Source organism: Bufo bufo, chromosome 1 (assembly GCF_905171765.1).
Source record: "Bufo bufo chromosome 1, aBufBuf1.1, whole genome shotgun sequence".
Taxonomy (NCBI): domain Eukaryota; kingdom Metazoa; phylum Chordata; class Amphibia; order Anura; family Bufonidae; genus Bufo; species Bufo bufo.
In genome coordinates, this window is record NC_053389.1 from 113704741 (window position 1) to 113729925 (window position 25185).

The 25185-nt window shown below is 45.7% G+C and overlaps 1 protein-coding gene across 2 annotated transcripts in view; it reads right to left on the reverse strand.

The window, feature by feature from the left end:
- LOC120997793 (Golgi integral membrane protein 4-like) overlaps nt 1-25185 on the reverse strand; it is a 181592-nt gene that overhangs the window by 121601 nt on the left and 34806 nt on the right. For both annotated transcript variants that reach the window (XM_040428086.1, XM_040428078.1), the window contains exon 2: nt 3623-3697. In XM_040428086.1, the coding sequence (XP_040284020.1) occupies nt 3623-3697 (75 nt within the window). The remainder of the gene's footprint in view (nt 1-3622; nt 3698-25185) is intronic.

Sequence of the window (25185 nt, forward strand, 5' to 3'; positions counted from 1 at the left end):
GGAATAGAACATGAGGAAAGGGAAGAATTTCTGCATGAAACATTATGGATGAGGCGATTTAGAGAAAGCAAAGTAGATACTGCATGTACAAGGCTGAGGAGCAACTGAAATAAAATTACTGGAGCAGAACGACTTTCATTGCAAAACGGTGAAAGTACAGTCACCAGTTTTAGGGCTCATTCACACGACCTCGCTGTCTTTTGCGGTCAGCAAATCGCGCATCCGCAAAACATGTGTGCATTCCACAATTAATGGAACGGGTGGCCCATAATAGAAATGCCTATTCTTGTCCGCAAAATGGACAAGAATAGGACATGTTCTATTCTTTTATTTTATTTTTTGTGGGGCCACAGAACAGAGCAACGGATGCGGACAGCATACGGAGTGAATGGGTCCACAACTGAGCCACAAGAAAAGCGGTTCGTTCATGTGCATGAGTTCTAAAGGCTAAGGACACCTTCAAGCCAATTTTTTTATGATTGCATTTTACTTATTTTGGGCTAAAAATCATCCCTTTTACTAAAAGTTTCAACTCTTTCTGAGTTACAAGGGTTAAAAAGCAGTCTATTTCTAGGCTGTCAGTTTCTGTTTTCTTTGAATTCCATCATCTGATGTGTAGCTCAGATCTCAAACACTCATTATACGGTAGCTCATTTTTATCAAACTGATAAGAGATCAGAAATAAGAGCCACAGGTAAGCCATCAGATAAAGGGATTCAAAGAAAACAGAAAGGGGCAGCCTGCAAACAGACTGATTTTTAACCCTTATAACTCAGAATCGGCTAAACATTTTTAATAAGGACCGAGAGAAAAAATTATTTTTTAGCCCAAAATAAGTAAAATGCTAATATACCCTGAAGTTGTCCGTAGCCAAGCGTATTCCAATCTCAGTCATACAAGGTCTTGATTGGAATATCCATTCTATGTGGATATTATATGGCCAGAGTTACGGAGACAGCTGAGCGGGCTGTGCTACGTGGTTTCCGTAACCCCACAGAAATGAATAGGAGCTACAGAAAGAGGAGCACAGCAAACCTCACTGTGTCTGTATCTCTACAAGAACGAAAGTGACAAGAAATCATAAGATTCCCACCGCATCTTTATCTCACTCAGTGTACAACTGAAGTCAGGACTTTTACAGGGTCTTTTAGGGATACTAGCCTTACAAGACAAAACAGACTTAGGCTACTTTCACACTTGCTTTCTTAATCCTGGTATCCGGCAGAGGATCTCAATACCGGAATTAAACTGATCTGTTTTGATTTTGCACATTAGGATGCATCCGTTCCCTTAGGATGCAGTTGTGTAAACTCAAAACGGAAAAAAAAACAAAAAACAGGGTCCGCCACTAAATACTTTGAAAATCAATGGGCGACAGATCAGTTTTTTAGGCTCCTAAAAAAACGCATCCGTCAGCATTGACTTACATCGTTTTCAGTGCCGTTTTTTTATGACCAAACAGGTTTTGTCTCTGGTCACAAAAAAGAATGCTGCCGGAATGGAAGACATCCTGAACGGATCTCTTTCCATTCAGAATACATGAGGACCAATGGAAAAGTTTTTTTCTGTATTGAGATCCTCTCCCGGATCTTAATACCGGAAAACAACAACACAAGTGTGAAAGTAGCCTTACTGTAAGGTCATGACTATGTATGGAAGGGACACACTGATACTGGACACTGCATTTTTAGGGTGGTTTCACACACACCAGTTTTCTGTTTCCTGTAAGCTTTTTTGAGCAAGTTGTGAAAACATGTGGAAACCCAAGTTGCGGTAAAATTGTTTAATATGTGGCAATTTTTAGACAGATTTTAGGTGCAGACAAAAAATCTGGGCCAATATCTCTTACATTTTTATAAAATGAAATTCTCAATGTAGAAAGTTAAGAAAATGTATGCATATAAATAAAATGCATCTAATACTGGAGTTTCCCGTGGATTATTTTATGCCACGTACAAAACGACAAATATGCTTGTTAGATAAGGGTGGGGGGGGGGGGGGGGGGGGGAGATGGCCATTTCTTCATCCAGAGGTCAAAACTTTTCTTCTTTTTCTGTTAACATAGTCGTAGGGGCTTATCTTCTGTAGGAATAGTTGTATTTATAATGGCAACATTTTGGGGTACTTCTAATGCATTCAAGCACTTTTATTAATGCTATTTGGGGGTGGTGGAATTGAAGAAAACAGTAGCTGTAACAATTGTTGGGTTTGCTTTTGTGTAGTGTGTGTAATGTATAGTATAAATGACAGGTTAACTTTATTCTGCAGGTCAGAACAATTATGGCAATACCAAATTGAATTTTTTTTTTTATCTTATTACTTTTGCGATAAGACGTTTTTATTGGTACTATTTTCTGGTACATATGAGGTTTTAGGCCATTTTTTGAGAGGCGGGGAAATAAAAACAGCAATTCTGGGTTTTTATTTTTAGGCTTTTTCTTTTTTAATGTTTGAGAATTTTATAGTTCGGGGCGTTAAAAGGGTCTCACTTCAGCAAATGGCAGTGATCATGTAGAGAAAGTTAGATAAATTTTTCCATCACATTACACACTGCTCATTTCCATGATTACGACCACCCTGAAATCCAGCAGCGGTGGCCGTGCCTCCACACTATAGAAAAAAGTGCTGGACTATGCGCACGTCCTGGCCACCAGAGAGGCCAGCATGTTTTCCTATAGTATGCAAGCACAGGCACCACTGCTGGATTGCACGGTGGTCGCAGTCATGGAAACGAGCAGTGTATGATGCAATGGAAAAAATGAATCAAGCCAGCAAAGAAAGCAATATGGACAATCACAATACATTAGTGAGCGCCTTGTATTGACTTTCTCTACATTATAAATGCCATTTTCTGAAGTGAGATAGCCCCTTTAAAGACACAGTAATAACAATATTGTACTACTTTTTTGTTTGAATAAAAAAAAAAAAAAATTCACCTTCTTCCCCATTCAAAATGCTTTTTCCTCTACTTTTAATCATTTTAAGACCCCTCAGCACTCAACAATTGCTTATCAGTGAGGTTGGGTGGGGGAACAACATCTAAGTAGTTAAACTGCTGGGATCAGATTTCTCAGATCTCAGCTTTTACAGCCAGTAACAGCAAGTGATAGCATACTACTGTTCCTGCACCAATGGCGCACATTTATATCAATTTGCTGGGACTGTACAGGGATGTACAGCACAGAGCGGGACAGGGTTAAGAGGGAATCAGATATAGAAAACAATTATTGAAGTCTGTCAATAGCTCCTGCTGCTGATCAAGAGACAAAAAAACTGTATGTGGTCAGATATACACCAAAATATGAAGGTCAAAACCTGGCTGTAGACAGGAGATTTGAATTGTGCTGGACAGATGGATGACAAATTGTCCTTGGGCACATGGTAAGTGTGGCTCTGTTACAGAAGTTGAATTGGGGCCAGAAGCTTCTAATAACACCACTGCATGGAACGTTATGTATTATTACCGTAACATTGAGTAATTCTGTGGAAGCTTCGGCTGGAGAGAAGCAGCTTGTGTGATCGAGAGCAGGGGGTCACACATGGAGAGTATGCTTTGGTTGCCAGAAAATGAAATAAAACCTGCTGGTCTACAGATGGTAAAAACAATGGCCTTGATACTGACCTTCTTTTGTCTTCTTGTGCTCACTCTTTTCCTTCTGTAAAGAACGTTCAAGCCTTGACCGATGCTCATACACCACTTGGGTTCAAGAAAGAAAACAAAGAAATAGTTATATAGTGAGACAACTCAACAGGAATTACATGTCCCCAAGATGGATGACCTGCGACCACCCCCCAAACAGTAAGCCAGATACTGTAGATGGGCAAGGAGCAAGATGTCTTCTGCATAGTCTTTGGAGATTAACTCTCTGAAGCATAACACTCCATTTGTGTGTAGATCCCTACTCTATAAAGTATTTGTTTGGGACATTTCAACATTTATATTAACAGACTTTATGAAGGTCATGAACACAGCTGGAAGACAGGCCACCAGCTGTATTCACAATGAAAAGAACAGATATGCCTTCCCTGGTTTCTGCTGATCAGGTTGGGTTTGTGCCGGGGAGGGAGGCCCGGGACAACACTCTTAAAACCCTAGACATTATCCATTATGCTAAATCCAAAAAGACCCCCCTTATGGTGCTTTCCCTAGACGCAGAAAAGGCCTTTGATCGGATATCTTGGAATGCCATCCATGAGACCCTTTCACATATAGGTCTAGGCCCAACATTCCTGTCAAAAATCCTGACATTATACCAACATCCCACCGCTAGAGTCAAAGTAAATGGTACCCTTTCCCCCCCCTTCCCAATCCATAATGGGACACGGCAGGGATGCCCATTATCCCCCTTATTATACGTTCTGGTTATGGAACACCTGCTGGCTTCTATTCGTGCCAATCCAGATATAACAGGAATAAAGATCGGATCACGAGAATATAAATGTGCGGCATTTGCTGACGATCTCCTGCTCTACATAACCAATCCTCGTATCTCCTTACCGTCCTTACTTCGGGAGGTAGCTCAATTTGGTACCTGGTCCAATTTCAAGATTAATATGTCCAAGTCAGAGGCCCTAGACGTCACTTTACCGAGCGAACTGACCCCTGCTCTTAAGGCTTCTTTTCCCTTTGCCTGGCCATCTAAAGGCATAACGTATCTGGGGATTAAAATAACAGCAGACCTCTCACATCTTCATAAATTGAACTTTGCGCCCCTCCTAGTACAGTTTCAAAAAGATTTAGATGGATGGCGTAAACGAGAATTTTCCTGGTTTGGAAGGATTAGTATTATAAAGATGACCCTTTTACCAAAACTATTGTACCTTTTACAAACTATTCCCCTTCACATACCGTCCACTTTCTGGTCCCAGCTCCGTAGGTGCTTCACACAATTTGTATGGGCCCCTGGTCGACCGCGGATAAAATGGGAAATAATGACCCGCACCAAGGAAACGGGAGGAGTAGGTCTTCCAGATTGTAGACTATACTATCACTCTGCAGCACATGCCCGACTGTTGGACTTGACATGTACCGAATCCCCCAAGGCGTGGGTGCAAATTACAAAAGATACTTCTACGTGTGCGGTATCAACCCTCCCATGGCTAATGGGCTCTCCACGCCAAACATTGTCACATTTGTCCTTCACTGCTCACCATACCCTTGCAACTTTAGCATCCATTGGTCGCCCATCCTCACTGATTGACCCTAAAGGCCCTCTGGTGCCAGTCACGGATCATCCTAGATTCCCCCCAGGACACTCTTCTAAACATTTTCTTCAAAGCTCAAGATTCCGACCGATCAGGTTTTGCCAAGTTCTCTCTGGCCCTACACTAAAACCCCTATCCCAAATTTTAGAGGCTCCACTAACCCGCAACTCCTTTGAACACATGCAGCTTCAACACTTCTACGCCTCTCTAAGTAGAACTCATACTCTGAACAGAAAACTCACTGAGTTTGAGCGGATGTGTATCTCCTCCTCAGTGACTTCACACCCCATATCCTCAGTATACAAACTTCTGATACACCAGCGATCCTCATGCCTTCCCCCATATTGTCAAGCCTGGGAGCGAGATCTGGGGAATCATTATACTCCAGCCCAGTGGAACAGATGCTTCCTTCTAACACACAAATCAACGGTTTCGGCCAAAGCTCAGGAAACGAGCTACAAAATTATATCCAGATGGTACCGAGTACCAGCACTACTCCATAAATGGTTCCCGACGGTGTCGGATCGTTGTTGGAGATGTCTGAATGAGGAAGGCACGATGATCCATATATGGTGGAACTGTAGCGGCTTAAGGCCCTTTTGGAACTTCGTTCATAAAATGATTAAAGAGATCACGGGTGTCCCTATCCAAAACTCTCCAGAAGCCCTTCTGTTATTCGACAGTGTCCTGAACGTCCCGGCATATAAAAAATCCCTTCTAAAATATATGGTTCAGGCAGCAAAGGCAGTGATTCCCAGACATTGGAAATCTTCTTCTCCCCCCTCACCTGAGGAGTGGTTTGACGAAATTGCCTTGTATCAGAGGTTGGAAGATCTCATTTGTATTACGCCCTCAGACACCACACGCTATGTACAGACTTGGGGCCCCTGGGAAGTCTTTCGCTCCTCAGACACATTTCGTGATGCGCAAGTTTAACCGCTTTAGCAGAAATTATACCCTTTCCCCTCCTTTCCTCCCCCCTAATCCCTTGTCTAATGTCTTGTCTGTCTATATGTTACTGAAATTTTACATGTCCATTTAGATACGTCTCACTCATATTCTTCCATGAGCTAAGCTATGTGATAACGGGTGTATACCCAACACAATTCTGTGGACATTATGTTTAAATTGATAACATTTTTTGAATGTGCATTTGTCTCTATTTTGGTTGTACCGGAAAAATCTCAATAAAACTTAAATTTGAAAAGAACAGATATAGTAAGTTATCTCAAGGGGTTTTCTGAGTTTTTAATACGTATGACCTATGCTCTGGATAGGTCATCAGTATCTGATCTGTGGGGGTCCAACTCCCAGGACCCGCACCAATCAGCTGTTTTAGAAGACAGTGGAATTCTTGTGAGCACAGTGGCCTTCTTACAACTTTTCCTAGGCCAGTGACTTCACGTTTATCGGTCACGTGGCCTAGGAGCAGCTCAAGTGAATGGGGCTGAGTGCGATACCAAGCACAGCCTCTATACGATGTATGGCGCTGTGCTTGGTAAGCTGCGGGAAAGCAACGGCGCTCACAGAAGCACTGGTGCCTTCTCAAACAGCTGATTGGCAGGGGTCCCGGGTGCCAGATCCCCACCGATCAGATACTGATGACCTATCCAGAGGATAGGTCATCAGTATTAACATCTCAGAAAACCCTTTTAAAGGGGTTTTCCCCATGTAAGACATCAACAGCATAACACTTTGGCTGCGTTTGACCTTCTTTGGAGGCTATAGACTATATTGTGATGGTTATGCTGCCTCAGAAAAAAAAAAAAAAATGTTCCTCATAGCAGCCATCTTCCTCTAAGCTGTAATCAATGTGCAGAGATTACTATGCAGGGAGGGGATGACACATGAAAAGTTTTTCGAAGTACATGGGCTCTTTAACTTGAAAGTCAGAAAACATCCTCTAAAAGTTGGATGATAACGTGTATAGTCACAGATCATATGATAATAGTTCTATCCAGCCATGTCTGATGGTAATGCTCTGTGCAAATCCAAGCCATATGACTGCAATTTCAGGGAGTGATAAATTACTGTTTTTCAAAATAACAGGGAGGCGAAAGCTAAAAGCCTGCACTGTCAGAACAATGCACCAACGAGGAGCTATGGATATCTAGTGGGTTTATCAGTGGATGGTGGAAAAGTAGTTTGTTTGTTTTTTTTGACTCAGTAACGATGACAAAGGCAGATCCTGGGCTTTAAATTTTTTTTTAAAATACACTATTCATTGAAGGAAGTGAGATGACTTCAAGTGCATGATAGGGACAGAGTTGCAAGCAATAGTCTAATGAAAGTTTCCAGTGACGTGCCACCAAATGACTCCCATTGCTCTGGTCTGTTATGTAACTCGATCTTTAGTGGCTACTATTCTGGCATCAATGACAGTTTAGCCGTGTCATGTAGCTGTATCCTCCTGTGAAAGCAAACATCATGCACAGGGACAGATATCACATATGCAGATGAATGGCAAGCAGCCATAGAGTATTAAACAGTGGTTCCTCAGGCCCACCAGAGAGTATAATCTGAGGGTCTGTCCTCTGTCCATTACTGTCATCATAGTACAAGCAAGACATAGAATCAATAATAGATTATTTGTGAATCATCCCATAAGAAATAACTCTAGTCACTCCAAAGTCCAAACAGGGTTGTCTTCTGCTGGACCTTTGAGATCTATTATTGTATCAGCACCTGTGTCCACTGGGACTCTGGTGGTCAGGGTTGCCAACTGTCCAGAAATTTCTGGACAGTTTATAAAAATAGACTACTTTTTCCTGTGTCCGGGAAAAACAATAGATGCGTCTGTGATTTATTGAAGTGGTGGTACTGGACTACGTAATTTTGGTGGGATCAGCATTTTACAGCTCACAGTAAATGCTGGTAATGAGTTCTTATGTGAATATTGAGCTATAGACACGTATTACTTATCTTTATCAATCATTATGGTTTTCCTATTGGTTTGTAAAAAATTTGGCCGTTTTGTAATAAGTTGGCCAGAAAATAGAAAATTCTAGTTGGTAACCCTGCTGGTGGTCCAATCAACCCTGAGTATATATAAAGGCAGTGGGTATATTGTTACTTACAGGGGTAGTCCCATCTCAACATTTATAGCATAATGCTAGGATATGCCATAAATGTCAGATAAGCAGGTCCCAAAGGTGGGACCTTTGCCTCTATCTCCAGAATGGGGCACATGAAGTGAGAGGTAGCACACCGCACATACTCGCGTCCTCTAAGCACTAAGGGAGATTTATAGGCTTTAGGCCACTTTCACACGGTCAGTATTTGCAAAACAAAATCAGAAGTGGAACCTATGGAAATATTTGTGCCTCATATTTTAGACCCACTCCTGGTTTTGGCTTACAAATACTATCAAATACGGACAGTGTTAAAGTGGACAATTTATTTACAGAAAGCTAATAGAGTATCGGAGACGCTGACTGGTTCTTGACACGGTGCTTTACCTTTTTGCTATGAGAGGGGCAGAGAGAGCTGCTGTATTCTAAGAACAAAGCTGTTCACGTCCGCTGAAGAGACCAAGCACTCCAATCTGGTAATTTATAAAGAAATAATTGACATTTTGCTGGGGCTTTTCAAAAAAGGTGATCCAATCAAGAAATGGGATTTCAAAACCTCATAAATGGAAGGATTTGTTTTCAGCCACAGAGATGCAGGAACGACAAGCTTCATCACATGCCTACTTTAGTGGAACATACTACAAGCCTCATTACACAACAATTTGCGAATAAAATGCCTAGCTCAGGTCTATAAACACAAAAACATTTTTCTGCTTCCAAATCTTAACATGATAATTAATAAAACCGTCATATCTGCGGCTCCGGGAAATTTTTTTTATTACATTGCATAATCGGATCTGTCGTAAAATACAGGAAAGAATTTATACGGCTCATTTATAGAGGGTTTACCGTGATCAGCCTCAAGAGGCAAGTAAATGATGGGTGGCCATTAACTCTTTCACCACTGCGGAACACACTTCAGATGAAAACTAAAAGTAATACAAGAGGGACATGTTGTCTTCTTCTGGGACTGAAGAAAAAAAAATATTATAATATCGGGCCTTGGTCTCCAGTAGTTGTTTCATACATGTGTCTTCTAAATTTATAGCTGCTTGTTGTCCACTGGAGTTAACCCCTGACATAGATTTACTAACACTGTCCAAGTGCAAACATAGACTTGACAGTCTAAAAATGCTCCACAGTGGCTGATGCTGGATGATCTGGCCTACAGACCGTCTAGTCTTAGTTTATACGAAGTAGGGTAGCATTTCTAGATAAATTGTTGGGTTTACAAGATGGGCCAAAATCAAACAACTTTGAGTACACGACCTGTACAATTTTGTGTTCTTGTATGGACAAGCTGTGACCAAATCACTATATACAGTAACATTGAAAAGTACATGTAATATTTTTTACTTCTGTATTACCATAGTATTGTCATTGAAGTGTTGTTTACATTTTCACTGTGTCGAAAAATGTAGTTTTCAATAAAAATTATCGTCTCCAAATTTATCAATGTGCAACACTTGATAGAAATGATTCCTACTCAAAAAAAAAACTACTCCAAGAAGCAGCAGCCTGGTGGTTCCCCTGCAGCGGAGTCCGGATGCCTGCATTGGGGTTAAAGGGTAAAGACCAGGGGGGCCACTTAGATAACGCCCTTAGGAGAAGCGCAAGCCATATCTGGCCAGTGGCATAGTGGACCAACATGCACTTCTTTATAAAATATCCTACAAACATATCGTTTTCAGAGCAAAGTAATGCCACAAGAGAAAAAAAAATAAAAATCCTCTAGAGTAACTTAAAAAGCCTCTGTCAGCATGATCAACCCTAATAAAGCAGGTATATTGGGTTGAAATCAAATGGGCTAGTTTTTAACAGCCATTTACATTACACTGCACCCGTCTAAGGCTACTTTCACACTCGCGTCTTGTATCTGCACAGACCGATTCGAACCAATAATGCAAACGCTTGTATCCGTTAATAACGGATCCGTTTTGCATTATTCATAAAAAAAAAAAATCTAAAAGGCAAAATGGATCAGTCTAGACTTACATTGAAAGTCAATCGGGGACGGATCCGTTTTCAAATGCACCATACTGTGTCAGTGAAAAACAGATCTGTCCCCATTGACTTACATTGTAAGTCAGGACGGATCCGTTTGGCTCCGCATAGTCAGACGGTCACCAAAACACTGCAATCTGCGTTTTAGTGACTGTCTAAAAAAAATGCAACGGAGACCAAACACAGCCAAATTGATGCATTCTGAACGGATCCTTGTCCATTCAAAATGCATTGGGGCTGAACTGATCCGTTTTGGGCCGCTTGTGAGAGCCCTGAAACGGATCTCACAAGCGGACCCAGAAACGCAGGTGTGAAAGTAGCCTAACACCCATTAAAAACGGGCACACTATGAAAATAAAAAATAAAAAAAAAACACACCTCATCACAGGCGCGCCAGGAACGCTTCCTCCGCACTGGAGGTAGCAGGAGGTGAAGCTCGTCATATCCAAACATGAAAAGCGTCAGGTTTCGCTGCCTCTAGTGCGGGGCAGGTGTTCCCGGCCTATTTGTGGTGTTCTCCTGGCATGAATACTGAGGAGCAGACACAGGCTGCGAAAAACAGCATCTGAATACCGTCAGTGACGCCTGTTGTAGCTTACATTTCGCTACAGCGCAGAAAACTTGTATCTGGAGTAATTCTGGTAATATTACAGTATATCAGGATACAATTTCTGCTGGTTAGGGGAAGCGGATACACGGCATAAACTGTATTGGATAGAAAGCGACCATGGCTGGGCTCTTATTAACAGGGAAGTAGAGCTTTTCGGTACAGTTACATTCAGCAAGGCTTCTCTACTGAAGTCCGTGATCGGCTCCACCATTTCCTGCTGAAACTGAACTGCCAAAAAAAGGACCAAAGTCAGCAGAACAAAGTAGGATTTATTCTTCCCGTTTCCTGTGTGCCCTGGACAAATACACAGACGGCTTCCGTTTCAGATTATATTTATTCTATTCTCAAACTGAGGAGGTGCTGACCATCATGAGAGAGTGTCCATCTGCTTTCTGCTGACAACAGCCGCTCACTCTGGTTATTATGGTGACCACTCCTGCTTCCTACATGCGTCCTATACTTCTGGAGGATTACCAATCGAGGATGAATGCCTACCAGTTTGTGTCAGTTTGGAAGTTTTTTTTGTTTTTTTCTTTGAACATGAAGTATGAGAGGAACTTGCCAACAATACTGCAGAAGCAGAACAATGATTGAGGACAGGTTTAAACATTAAATGGAGTCGGTCAGCATTTCGACCCTGCAAAACTGCTCACAGCGCTAGGTAGGGGATGCGGAGCGCAGGGTACACGTACTCTTATCAGAGCTTTTATTACAGTTATCACATTATAGGAAGCCTAGCTAAAGGTATGCTTACTCTGTTCTTCCCGATCCCTACCAGCATTTTGCAGGATTAAAGAGGTTTGCCGGTTACACAAAAAAATTCTTAAGTCCAGCATTCAACCGTACTTCATTATACAAGTCGGATGATGACGTTCTGAGTGCATTTTGACTCCTCCAGCATAACTGCCACCTGTGACCTGCACCCTGTGTTTACATCCCAGTACAAGACTCACAGGAACGTCTGCAGCATCAGGTCTCTGCCTCTCCTACAACTCCCAGCTGGATTACCACATACCCAAGCCTGCTTGAATCCCTGCCGGAAAACCCCACCCTAATAAACAGCATCTTTGCCGACATCACATCTACAGAGCAGGGTCCAGGAGCATGAGCAGAACACTGCCCTGGGAGGCAAGGTCACCAATGAGGTTGTATCAACAGGAGAGATCTTTCCAAGCCTTGCCACGGCTCAGATGTCGATGTGATGTCACTGGGACAGGGGATCAACACAACGGACAATGCACGTGACCACAATGGAGTGGGAGAAAGCGGGGAATTACAGATAAACAATCACTATTAGGGTAGTTCAGACTTGCCGGATCTCTAACGCTAGCCTGAAGCTAGCCTTAGTAAGTGGTGATCACGTGTTGTTTCCCCATCAAGTGATGCTACAAATTGCAAAACCAGAATTGTCAAAACCGGATCTGTCACCAATTTTGACCATGCAATACTGTTAACAGCACAAGTTTATTGCTGGGGACAGCAGGAAAGACTTAGCTTTTGTAGAACTTTTATCAGGACAAGTGTGACTAAACTTTTATTCTGCTAGATCCTGTTCCAGCAAGTGCTCAGGAGGCGGAGCTTCACTGTAAAGTGCCCTCTTCTCACTACACTGAGCTTCTTCGTAGCCCCTCCCTTATGATCTGAGTGACAGCTATAGCATACGTCAAGGAGACTATGGGCCAGATTTATCATTACACTTACATCTTACTCCACTTTTACATATGTCCAAACTCACTTTTGGCCAAGTCAGATTTATTAATGGTCCTTTAATACTGTGATAAATGTGGTTTGACGGTAGCCGTTTATCCTTCAGTAAGTGGCTTTACAAAAGTCGCATGTTCTATTAAAAAGTCGCATAAGATAAGCATGGTCCTCACTGGAGTGAAATTGCGAAATTTTTTGAGACTTAAAATTGTCGCAATAGTAAATATGTCTAGAGATTCATTTACATAAGAAAACTCGGCCACTTTCAGAAAAAACTGGCGAGCATAGCGCAGAGCCAATAAAAGTCAAAAAAATTTGCGCAGTTTTAGCGATTCCACAAAAATTTGCAACTTTTTCAATCCATTATTTTGACTTTAGCGAATTATAAATCTGGCCCAATATCTGTCACTCAGGGCAGAGCTCAATGTAGACGGCATTTTACAGTGAATCTCCAGTGCACTTAAAGGGCATCTGTCAGCAGATTTGTACCTATGACACCGGCTGACCTGTTACATGTGTACTTGGCAGCTGAAGGCATCTGTGTTGGTCCCATGTTCATATGTGGCCGCATTGCTGGGAAAAAATGATGTTTTAACACATACAAATGAGCCTCTAGGAGTAACGGGGGCATTGCCTTTATGGTGGCGTTAGGAGAAGTCAGGGCCAGGTGGGATCACGTTTACACTGCCTGGCTCTGTCAAAGTGCAGAGAGCATGGCAGTTGTAGAGAGAGCAGAGCCTCTAGGAGTAATAACGCCCCCGTTGCTCCTAAAGGCTCATTTGCATATATTAAAACAATTTTTCTCAGCAATGCAGCACATATGAACATGGGACCAACACAGATGCCTTCTGCAGCCAAGTGCACATGTAACAGGCCAGCCAGTGTCATAGGTACAAATCTGCTGACAGATGCACTTTAAAGGAAAAGTACATAGCAGAATGAAACTTCATATTTTCACTAGTCCGAATGATAAAAACACCACAAAAGGTATGTTTGTCCTGATCTTCCCTGCCCCTACCTAATGCCGTCAGCAGTGTAGTATTGGCAAAACTGATGACAGATTCCCTTTATAAAAAATAAATTAAAAAAATGTACCCTTTGAAATAAAGCTCAAACATTCTGTAAAAACTAGTAACAACCAGACTAGTCTTGTCTATTAATAATTTGCTGATCATTTTCAGGATGCAGACATCCATCAGACTTCCTGCAGCTTGTCTCCTGAATCCTTTAGACATGCAAGGCAGGCAGCTCCCAAAAACTGAAATTTGTATTAATTTGTATTGGCCCTCTGATAGAAGTAGATACTGGTTAGAGCATGCCCAGGTGTCCTCCCTTGTAAAACACATTATGCCAACATATTCACATAGCGATCCTCATAGAAAGACCATTGAATTTAACAAAATCCACTGTTTCCCTGGGAGATAAGCTGTGCCAGAGATGTCAAACAATCTTTTGTGTATGGTCAGTTTTAGGCCTCCTGCACATGGCCATGTGCCGGCCATGCCCGTGCTGCGGACTGCAAATTGCTGTCCGCAATGCACAGGCACCGGACGTGTAGCTGCCGTTTGCAGCTGCAGTCTGTAATAATCTTTCCGTTCTGCAAAAATATCGAAATGTTTTATTTTTTGCAGTGCGGAGGCACGGACTGAAATCCCATGGAAGCATTCCATAGTGCTTCCGTTCTGTGCCTCCACTCTGGACTGCAGACCCGTTCAAATGAATGGGTTGCTGGCCACAATACGGACATCTAGCAAGGCTTCATTGAGCAGATGAAAAAAATTGTCATTTTCAGCAGGTATGAAGGGTGTTCAATAAATTATCTACCCCAGCATGTTCTGTCAGTGTTGGAGAGCTGAGGTTGTCTGTGCAGGTTGAGACATGTCTGGACAAGCAACACACACAGTAGCAGTTCAGTCTGATGAAAGCACTGGAAGTGACAGGATGGCAAGTGCAGTACAGTGCAGGTCTACAAAGAAAGTGAGAGATGTGGAGCTTCGTTCCGTGATTAAATTCCTTACAAAGAAGGAAAGAAGCCTCAAGAAATCCATGAAAGGATGATTGCTGTATATGGTGATGATGCACCTTCCTAATACCAAGTAAAGTTTTGGGTGAGGCAGGTTCAATTGAAGATTTCCTCTGAAGATGCTTTGACCGGTTGCCCTGAACGGAGGACATGTGCCGTAAAGTGGAGGCCATAATTTTGGAAGATCGTCAGGTCAAAATCAGTGTAATAGCTCATGAATTAGGCATTTCATTTATCCCATTTTCCAGTATCATTCATGATGTTTTGATGATGTCAAAGGTCAGTCCCCGGAGGGTGCTTTGAATGTTGACGCCTGAGCAAAATACTCAACTTCAGCAATTTAGCCATGCTTAGAGAAAATCCTGGAGACTTCTATTCTTGAATTATTACGGGTGATGAAACATGGGTCCACCACCATGATCCTGAGACCAAACAAGAGTCCATGCAATGGAAACACAAGTGGTCATCAATTCCAAAGAAATTTTGTGTGCAGCAGTCAGCTGGAAAGATCAGCTTTTTGGGATACAGAAGGCGCTTTATAACTAGAATTCATGCCACCTGTGCTTTAACAATGAAGGCATTATGTGAGGTAATCAAAGAGAAACACCATGGGACGTTGTCGGCAGGTGTGTTGCTGCTTCACGACAAGCTCGCAAGGGAATGCGGTTTCATGAAGCTTGACCATCCACGCTACAGTCCAGACCTGGCTCCTAGTGATTACTTTCTCTTTCGGAAGAACTGAAGAATTTTCTGGGTGGTCAACAATTTCCTGATGATAATGCAATCAAAGCGGTGGCAACAGGGTTCATGCAGCAGTAAGAAGTCTCCTTCTATTCTGAGAGTATCCGATCACTGAAGGCAAAGTGGAGTAAGTATGTTGAAGTCAAGGGGAATTACATTGAAAAGCAGCAAGTTTAACTTTTGTTTTATTATTCAGGTAGATAACTTATTGAATACCCCTCGTAAAATACACAGGGGTTGGCATTTCCTGGGGTCAGTTTCAAAGTGTGGCTCACAGTGCAAGAAGTCCGCCCATGGAGTGGATCTGATAAGATCTCCTGCCAGCTGTCTCTTACAAGTGTACCAGAGATCCGGTGTACGATTACTGCCTGCCAAAACATGAATGCCCAGTAGCTACTAACAATCATGAGGATGTCTACTATTCAAGTTGTATTGTATATAGGAGGCAACAGCAGCAAATATAGAGACCTCTTCTGACAAGAGTACCCATTACTAGAAAAGGTGGTTGCAACCAATACAGCTTCCATTTATGCTCCCACAGGGATGCTTAAAGGAGCACTAAAGCTACAATTGAATGATAAACGTAAACCGAAAATAATTTTACTCGAACTGTTTGCCAAGGCGCAGGATTTTGAAACAAATCATATGCAAGTGAATGGGAGCTGAGCTGCAGTAACCCAGCGCAACCACTACACTGAGAACGGAGCTGTGCTCCCGCCTCTATTCTTAAAGGGGTTGTCCGGGTTCAGAGCTGAAGCCGAACATACCCTTATTTTCACCCAGGCAGCCCCCCTGAGGCTAGCAAAGGTCTCCTTTGTTTTCAATAACACACTAGCCGGGGGGGAAACTACTAAGAACATCTGATCGGTGGGATGGCATGTGTTGGACTGTATCTTGAGGATACAGTAGGTCATCAATATAATTAACCTGGAAAAACATTTTACAATATTTGTGTCGTACAACAGACAGGTAGAAGGCTCCTGCTGCAGTTGGCTGCTGTAAAGCCAGACACAGGACAGTGAGGAGGATGAGGGGCACATCAATGATCTTCTATGTCTCAGTTTTAAATTGGAATTTGAAGCAAAATAGGAACAGAGAGGACAGGGGGTATTACGGGAAGAAGAGCTATGATATATATATATATATATATATATATATGTATAGCAGGCTGGATTCCCAGCCTGCATTTGTGGGAGGGGCATAGGGTATTTAGCCGGCTCACGCCCTCCCTCTGGTGTCGGCATCGCCAGTGCATCTCGTGTTACGGCGACGTCATACGAGTGCGACTTCCGGTTCCGGCTAGACTGACGAGGCAGACGCTGCGGCGGTACGTCCCTCCCGGCCGGCGCTCCTTCTGGGTAAGTTACTCCGGGCCTCGCCGCCGCACTCCATCTCCGGCCGCCCACCTCCGCTTCCCCCACCGACGCGTCTCCTCTGCTGCGCTCCTCTGACTGCGCCATCTATACTCCGTTGCGGCCGCGCCCGTTGCGCCCGGTCTGGTGGGAGCGCGCATCCCTGGCGTGGCTGGCGGGGGAGCGGTGCAGCAGGAGACGGGATACTTGGTGCGGTCCGCTCAGGCAGCGCTGGGGCAAGATTCAGCTGGGGCGCTCCGGAGCTGGCTGCTTCAGGTTCCCCGCTTCCAGTCTCCTCCACAACAAGCATGGCTCCAACCGTCTCCCCTCCCCCCCCGGGCTGATTCCTCCTCCTTGTCCAGGCCTTGGGGGGGCGGCAGACGGGGGCGCCATTCCACGACTTCCCCGATGCGTTCCACGGTGGAACGCATCGGCATCCCGCCCATCTCCCGGAGCTCCATCGCTTCCCCGGTGCGTTCCACGGTGGAACGCATCGGCATCCCGCCCATCTCCCGGAGCTCCATCGCTTCCCCGGTGCGTTCCACGGTGGAACGCATCGGCATCCCGCCCATCTCCCGGAAGCTCCATCACTTCCCCGGTGCGTTCCACGGTGGAACGCATCGGCATCCGGCCCATCCCCCGGAGCTCCATCACTTCCCCGGTGCGTTCCACGGTGGAACGCATCGGCATTCCGCACGTCGCTTCAGTCATCAGGAGGCCCCCATATTCCCAACCTCCCTGCGCTCCACCGTGGGGCACCCAGGGGGAACCCCTAATCCTGGGCTCCAATATGGAAGGCATACCACGCCCACTCCTGGTGCCCGGACCACTTGTTTCCCCACATGTGTTTTTTCAATAAAGTGTTGCATGAAAAGCCCAGAATACGCTGGGCGGACATGTTGCGGGGAGGCCATGGCCGGGCGGCTCGGTCTTGCGGTGCGGCCGGGCGTTTCCGGGAGCAGCCGCGTGGGCCGGTGGCTAGGCACGCAGCGGTTTCGCCCCTGGAAAAAAAAAAAAAAAAAAAAAAAAAAAAAAAAAAAAAAAAAAAAAAAAAAAAAAAAGGGGTTGTGCAGATATGTTCCGTTTTCTCTCACCTGTTTTCTATTATACCTGGTCGCCATGCTTTCCTCCAAGGATGTCCAGGTGGTCTTCTCTTCCTGTCCTGTTCTAATATGGGTCTCGCCCGACACGTCCAGGCTCACTGCCTGTCCAATCAATTAATACTTTCAGGTCCGGTTGCCTCATACGTCCGGGGTTTTTCTTTCGTCATGTACTCCCTCCTGATCCGTTCTAGTGTTTTTCTGATATGTCCAGGATTGGCTCCACGTCTTCCTGCCTGATACGTTCTGGAGGTTCTCTGTTTTTTTCGGCATGATACGTTCAGGGTTCGTTTTGCGTGTTTATTTGCCTGATACGTCCAGGTTCCGTTTTCATGTCCGTCTACCTGATACGTTCAGGTTTCCATCTCCGGCACTGTCTGCCTGATACGTTCAAGCTTCTTTTTTCATGTCTGTTTGCCTGGTACGTCCAGGTTTCCGTTTTCATGTTCGTCTTCCTGATACGTTCAGGTCTCCTTTTGTTGTGTCTGTTTGCCTGGTACGTCCAGGTTTCCGTTTCATGTCCATCCACCTGATACGTTCAGGTTTCCATTTTCGTCACTGTCTGCCTGATACGTTCAGGTTTTTCCGTTTCTTCATGTCTGTCTGCCTGATACGTTCGGGTTTTCTGGTTTCTGCCTGTTACGTTCAGGCCCTCGTCATGTCCTCTTGCTGGTCAAGCCTTCATCATGTCCTCCCTCCTGTTACGTTTGGTTCATGTCCCGTCCGGTCGGTCCTGTTGGTGTCTTTTTATCTTTGCAGGGTCGTTTCTTGGGCTCGCCTTCTCACTCCACGTCTTTCTTTCCCTCTTACTGTCCTGTCGCATCCTTCTTCTTCCCCAGGTGTACCTATCACGGTCAGTTCAGGTTTCTTTATCTGTCACGCTTGGGGCCCGTTGCTCGCCATTTGCCAGAGCGTACGGGTCATGTCTCCTCACTGCTTGCCACACTGGTCAATTCCGTGCTGGCGGCCAGTTGGGCCTCGTTTCCAGTCGCGTCTCGGCTCTCGGTTTGTGCAGGGCCCGACGTTTTCGTTCACTTGTTCACGTCAGGTCCTTCTCCTCACCACCTGACACGCTCAGGCCGCTCGGTTTTTCGTGTTTTCTTTCAGGTTGTCCTCCCATCGCCTGATTTCGTTCAGGATATTCTTGCGTTTTCGGCCTGCCACCTCCAGGTTTCGTTTTTCCTGTTTCATCATCACGTAAGTTTCATCTTGTCAGCAGATGTCGGGGTACATCTCCCCGCAGGTTCCAGTTAAAATTTTGTATTTTTTCCTCACTTACCAAACCCAGATTCGCAGGGTGGGAAGTTCACTCTCTCCGCGGGCTCCCGAGTTTTGTTCCATCCCAGGTTTCCTAACTTTTTCCATCCTAAACTTTCTAAGGCTCCAGGTAAGAAAAAAATAAAAAATAAATTAGTTTTGGGGTTGCACGAGGGGTTGTCAATTCACGTCAGATCCTCCCACAGGGTCCGGTCTTCTTCGGGCAACATGTCGCATGTCTCGGATATTGAGGACTCACTGTCCATCCCTGAGTCAGCGGTCTCGGAAGCAGCCAGCCGCGCATCTTACAGGCATTGGACCATCCCCAGAATGCTCGCGGAACTAAAGAAAAAAGGGATCCGCCATTCGGCATCGGCACGGAAGGCAGAACTGTATCATCTGCTCTTCCCTGAATCTCCCAGGGCTTCTGAACCACCCGGAGCCTCCGAAGATCTGGTCTCCATGTCGACCATCCAGCTCTCCCTGACCCAACTCCATGCGACCATCAATAACATGGCATCGTCAATGTCACACATCGACTCCAGGCTCCAGGCCGTCGAGAGCAAGATGGCTACGCCTCCTCCTCCGCCAGAGGCCGAAGCCGTGCCTTCTACTTCCCAGGCCAACGTCCCAGGTACAGGTCTGGCCTCTCCCGACATCGCCCCAGCGTTCTTCGTTCCAGAAAACATCAGGCGGGATATCCTGGCAGGGAAGGATATCAATTTGGCCGCCATCCTAATCTCCACCCATGATACGGTCGAAAACCGGACAATCGCCTGCGGTGATGTGTCGGTGGTGCTAAGGTCTAGAGACGTCCGCCTCAACAAGAAGCTGTCCATCCCCGAGTTCATGCTGACCTTCAGCCTGTACCGGGACATAGTGTGCTCCATTCATCCCCACCGCAGGGTAGAATTGGACACATACATGTACAAGGTCACCGAGCTGGGGTACAGATATGGCGGTACCGCCTTCTACGAGTACCACCGGTCTTTCTCTGCCAAAGCGGCAGCGGCTTTCCTCCAGCACCAGCATGTCACCAACTGGGCTGTGTTGGACATGGAGATTTTTTGCAGGCACTTCGCCGGGCAAAAATCCCCAGCCTGTGCCGGTTGCCAATCAGTCCTCCATGCTTCTGATTGGTGCCCCCATGTCGCCAACCCATCTCCTGCCAGGCCAACGTCCAGCTCAGGGGCGCAGAAACCCAATCCCACCACGAACAAACTCGGCCGTCCCATCACCTTCTTAGGGAAGAATCAGCTATGCAATAACTTCAACTTGGGTTCTTGCAGTTATGATAAATGCAAGGCTTTGCACATCTGCACCATCTGTTTCAGGGCCCATCCTCAGTCCTCCTGTTCCCAACGCACGGCTAAACGCTCATGACTAGGCGGGGTCAACGTTGACCTGTTACTCTCCCTTCTCCAACTACATCATGACCCCAGTTTTGTCCAGTTTCTCTCACAGGGGTTCTCGGAGGGTTTCCATACCGGGCTAGTCACCCTTCCGCAGGTCACTCATGAGTGCCCCAACCTCCTCTCCTCTCTGGCGGATCCCGGGGCGGTGGACGCTCTGCTGGAGGCAGAGTTACAGAAGGGCTTTATGATCGGTCCTTTTGCAGAATCCCCTTTCCCTCTGTACCGGGTCAGCCCCATAGGTCTGGTGTCCAAAAAATCGTCCAATAAAAAAAGATTAATTTATGACTTGTCTGCTCCTCATGCATCCAGCACCCCCAGCCTGAATTCCCTGGTCCCGTCGGACGAGTTCTCTATGCAGTACTCGTCCCTGGACGAGGCCGTGGAGCTCATTTTACAGGTCGGGGCAGGAGCTTGGTTGTCAAAAGCGGACATTGCTGATGCCTTCAAGTTGCTGCCCATCCTGCCTCATCTGTGGAAGTTCTACGGCCTCAAATGGAGGGCAAAATATTACTTTGCCACCCGCTTGACGTTCGGGTCAAAGAGCAGTCCCTGGCTCTTTTGACCAGTTCGCCCAAGCGCTACATTGGCTCTTGGTCAATCATGCCCACTGTCCGAGGGTCATCCATTATCTGGATGACTTCTTGCTCATCGAGCAGGCCGAACATGCCCCGGACAGGTTGGACAGCCTCCTCAGCCTGTTCAGCCGCCTCAATGTTCCGGTGGCTTCAGCTAAGGTCGAGGGCCCCTCCAGGGTAATCACCTTTCTGGGCATCACCCTGGACACTACCAGAATGGAGGCCAGCCTCCCCCTGGACAAATTAAACAGGTTAAAGGACTCCGTGGCCAGGCTCGTGGGCACCCGCACGGTGTCAAAGTTGGAACTCCAGTCTTTATTGGGGTCTTTCAACTTTGCCGCCAGGATCATGCCCCAGGGCAGGTCTTTTACTGCCGGCCTACTCAGACTCCTCCCAGCAGCCTCAGATCAGCATGCGCTCATCCACCTCGGGCGTGACGCGCTGGCGGACCTGGCCATGTGGTCCTTGTTTTTGTCCAGCTGGAATGGCATCTCCCTCTTCGTTCCTCAGTGGAATGAAGCCTCTCCCTTGGTATTCTCCGATGCTGCTGCTTCCCTCGGTTTCGGGGCCATCTGCGGGGATCAATGGTTTGCAGGTCCTTGGCCCACGCAGGTCTCCTCAGACCAGGAGGCCGCCAGGTCTTCCCCCCTGCTCGAGGTCTACCCCATCGTCGCAGCCGCCTTCGTCTGGGGTCAGTCATGGAGTAACAAGCCAGTGTGCTTCATGACTGACAACCAGGCGGTTGTTGACATCCTCGCCAGGGGTAGGTCCAGCTCCCCCAAGGTCATGCGTCTGGTTCGCAGGCTCACCTGGCTGTCCCTGCAAAACAACTTCCGCATCATTTGCAGGCACATAGAGGGCAGGAAAAATACCGCAGCTGATGCTCTGTCCCGTTTCAACTTTAATTTGTTTTTCCAGGTCATGCCAGGAGCTCGGAGAGTCGGGATCAACCCTCCGGGGTTCGAAGCCCTGATCATGGACTAGAGGAGTACGTTTCCGCAGCCCACGGTCTCATCCGCGAGTCTCTCTCGGCTAACTCTGCCCGGAACTATTTAACAGGGTGGAACACCTTCAGGCGGTTTGCCCACCTTCACCCCAGGGGGGACAGGGACAGAGTCTCCTTCGTCCTGGCTTTCCTGGCATACTGCCACAAGGAGCTCCATCTGTCCCACAATACCATCAGACTTTATTTAGCGGGCATCCAGCACCACCACATGATCAGTCACCCTAGTCATTCCTCCTTCTTTTCCTCCCAGGCGGTCAAAGCAGTTTTGAGAGGCATTCAGAAGCTCTCTTCCCCTGCCCTTCCCTCCAGACAACCAGTCACAGGGGAATTATTCCAAAAAATTTCTGTCGCCCTAGATGGTAATCCCTTTGGCCCTTTCAGAAGTTCGATCCTCAAAGCCGCTCTCTACCTCAGCTTCTATGGGTTTCTCAGGCCGGGGGAATTCTGCTGCACCTCAGCCCGGAATCCAGGGCCGGTTATCAGCCAGCTCCTCCATAGTTTAGACCACTTCACCTTCTCTCTTCCTTCCTCCAAAACCTCCCAAGTCGGTCCACCGGTACAGATCGAATACTTTAAGTCATTCAATCCTTGGTGCCCAGTGTCCGTGTTCAATCAGCTGCTCTCCACTCTCCATGACAGAACTCCCGATAGCCCCCTACTGCCTTTTCCCGTACGGTCACTGACGTCCGCGCAGTTCATCAGACACATCCGTTCCATAGCTTCGGGTCTGGGGTTCCACGCTGCTTCCATTTCCGGACACTCCTTCAGGATCGGGGCCGCATCGGCAGCCTCCAAACATGGCGTCCCCGCTCACGTCATACGGAAGATGGGACGATGGCAATCTTCCTGTTTTTCCCGCTACATCCCTCATCCACGGGTCGAGATTGCCAAAGCCTTTTCCAGTCTGGTTTTGTAAGCTACAAATAATAAACTGCCTAAAATTCATGTTTTGCCCCCTTTTTTGGCTACCCGCGTCACGTGGCTAAAGGCACACCACTAGCCAAGGTTAGGTTCTACCGTGTCCAGTACACATCCTCTTCCCAACACTTCCCCCGGAGCCTTGACCACAAGTATAGCAGGCTGGATTCCCAGCCTGCATTTGTGGGAGGGGCATAGGGTATTTAGCCGGCTCACGCCCTCCCTCTGGTGTCGGCATCGCCAGTGCCCCACCCGACCCTCCCTATTTTCCAGCTTCACTCAGCTCAGACTCCCTGGGTTAGCCCCCTTTTTTGGCTACCCGCGTCACGTGGCTAAAGGCACACCACTAGCCAAGGTTAGGTTCTACCGTGTCCAGTACACATCCTCTTCCCAACACTTCCCCCGGAGCCTTGACCACAAATATATATATATATATATATATATATATATATAAAAATTTTTATTTATTTATTTTTTTTTTCTTATTTTTTCTTTTTATTCATTTTCTTTATTAAAGTGTTCCACTAAAGGAGTTGCACAAGAGGGGCATTTTTTCCCCCCCTGAGAAACAGCACCACCTTCCTCTATAGGCCGTGTCTGGCATTGCAGTTGCATATTTATACTTTATTCTCTTCTTACCTTAACCAAGTAGCATTTGAAAAGTAATCTCCTTGCATGTTTGATCACATATTAAAAACCTCAGAGCTCTGCATTTAGCAGCACATGAACGTATTTTTTTTCGTGTCAGTTCCGTTTTCTTGCGGACCATATGCGGAACCATTCACTTCAATGAGTCCGCAAAAAATAAAACAAAAAAAAAAAAAAAACAGAAGTTACTCAGTTTGCAATCCATTTCCGTATGTCCGTATTTCCCTTCCGCAAAAAAAATAGAACATGTCCTATTATTGTCCGCATTACGGACAAGGATAGTACTGTTATATGAAGGGCCAGCTGTTCCGTTAAATCCGGAATGCACACGGTCACCAGTATTTTTTGTGGATCCGTTTTTTGGCGGACCACAAAATACATACGGTCGTGTGCATGAGCCTTAAATAAGTATACACGTCAGATTTAAATACAGTAAGCCTCTTGTATAAAAGTTTAGCAAGATGAAGCAAGCAAGGGCATGGGAAACATACGAATAAATAGAGCAATGACACAAGCCAAGTATTTTATTTTTCTTGGTCTAAAAAGAGTTGTTGTTTTTTCTTGAAGGAAAAGCCAAGTTAAAAAGAAAACATTTACCTATACTATACCTTTACCTATTGGTAATACATGCAGACTGGTTTGCTTGTCATATAAAACAATGGGGAGATTATTAATGTCCTACTGTTAGACTGGATAGAATTGGAGCGGACAGGCAGAATCTACAGCATGTTTAATGAATAACTTGGTGCATCCCTATAGACATGTTAGACATTTTTGTTCCTTAAAGAGTACCTCCAGTTTCACAAGGAAACCCTTCTAGAGCAGGACTTTGCAGTATAATTATTTTTATAAATCACTAAATTGGGAAAGTTGGCTTTTAAACTACACAGCAGCGACAGGACGCACATTACATACAGATAGTGTGGCTCTCTCTAATGCAGCTTTGGTATAGTCCTGGCTTTTAAACTACAGCTCGGACTGGCAGAGCACTTAGGCTGGGTTCACATTTGCGCTGTAATCCAGTCACTGTAGCCGGACAAAAAAAAATGCTACATGCAACATTTTTTGTCCAGCTGAAAGACAGAATATATGCTGGAAAGTAGCCGGATTGCCACCAGATCCCATTGCATTGAACGGGGATCTGGCGGTGCACGGTGGCATCCAGCTATGCGGGTTCGGTGAACTCCGGCAGTCTGTTCAACCTCTGGAACAGACTACCGGAGTTCACAACGCAGATGTGAACCCAGCCTTAGACACAATATTGGGTCTGCCCATTCTTTCCAATAGTGAGACTGGTGCACGAATTTAGACAACCACATCCCCAATAGACAATGTTAAAGTGTAGTCTATGTGCATAATCAAACATTAGCAAAAGAGTTAACAGCAGGTATACGGTCCAATGCTGCGCGGCAGCTGTACAGTTAGCCTTGTTCGGCTACCAATGTCCAATTGGCAGGGGAACTTTTGAAATAACACGCTAAGGATGTAATTTATTAAGAGCGCCATTTTAGATGCCCATCTTAATAACCCTTATATCGAGTGATGGATCCACCGAA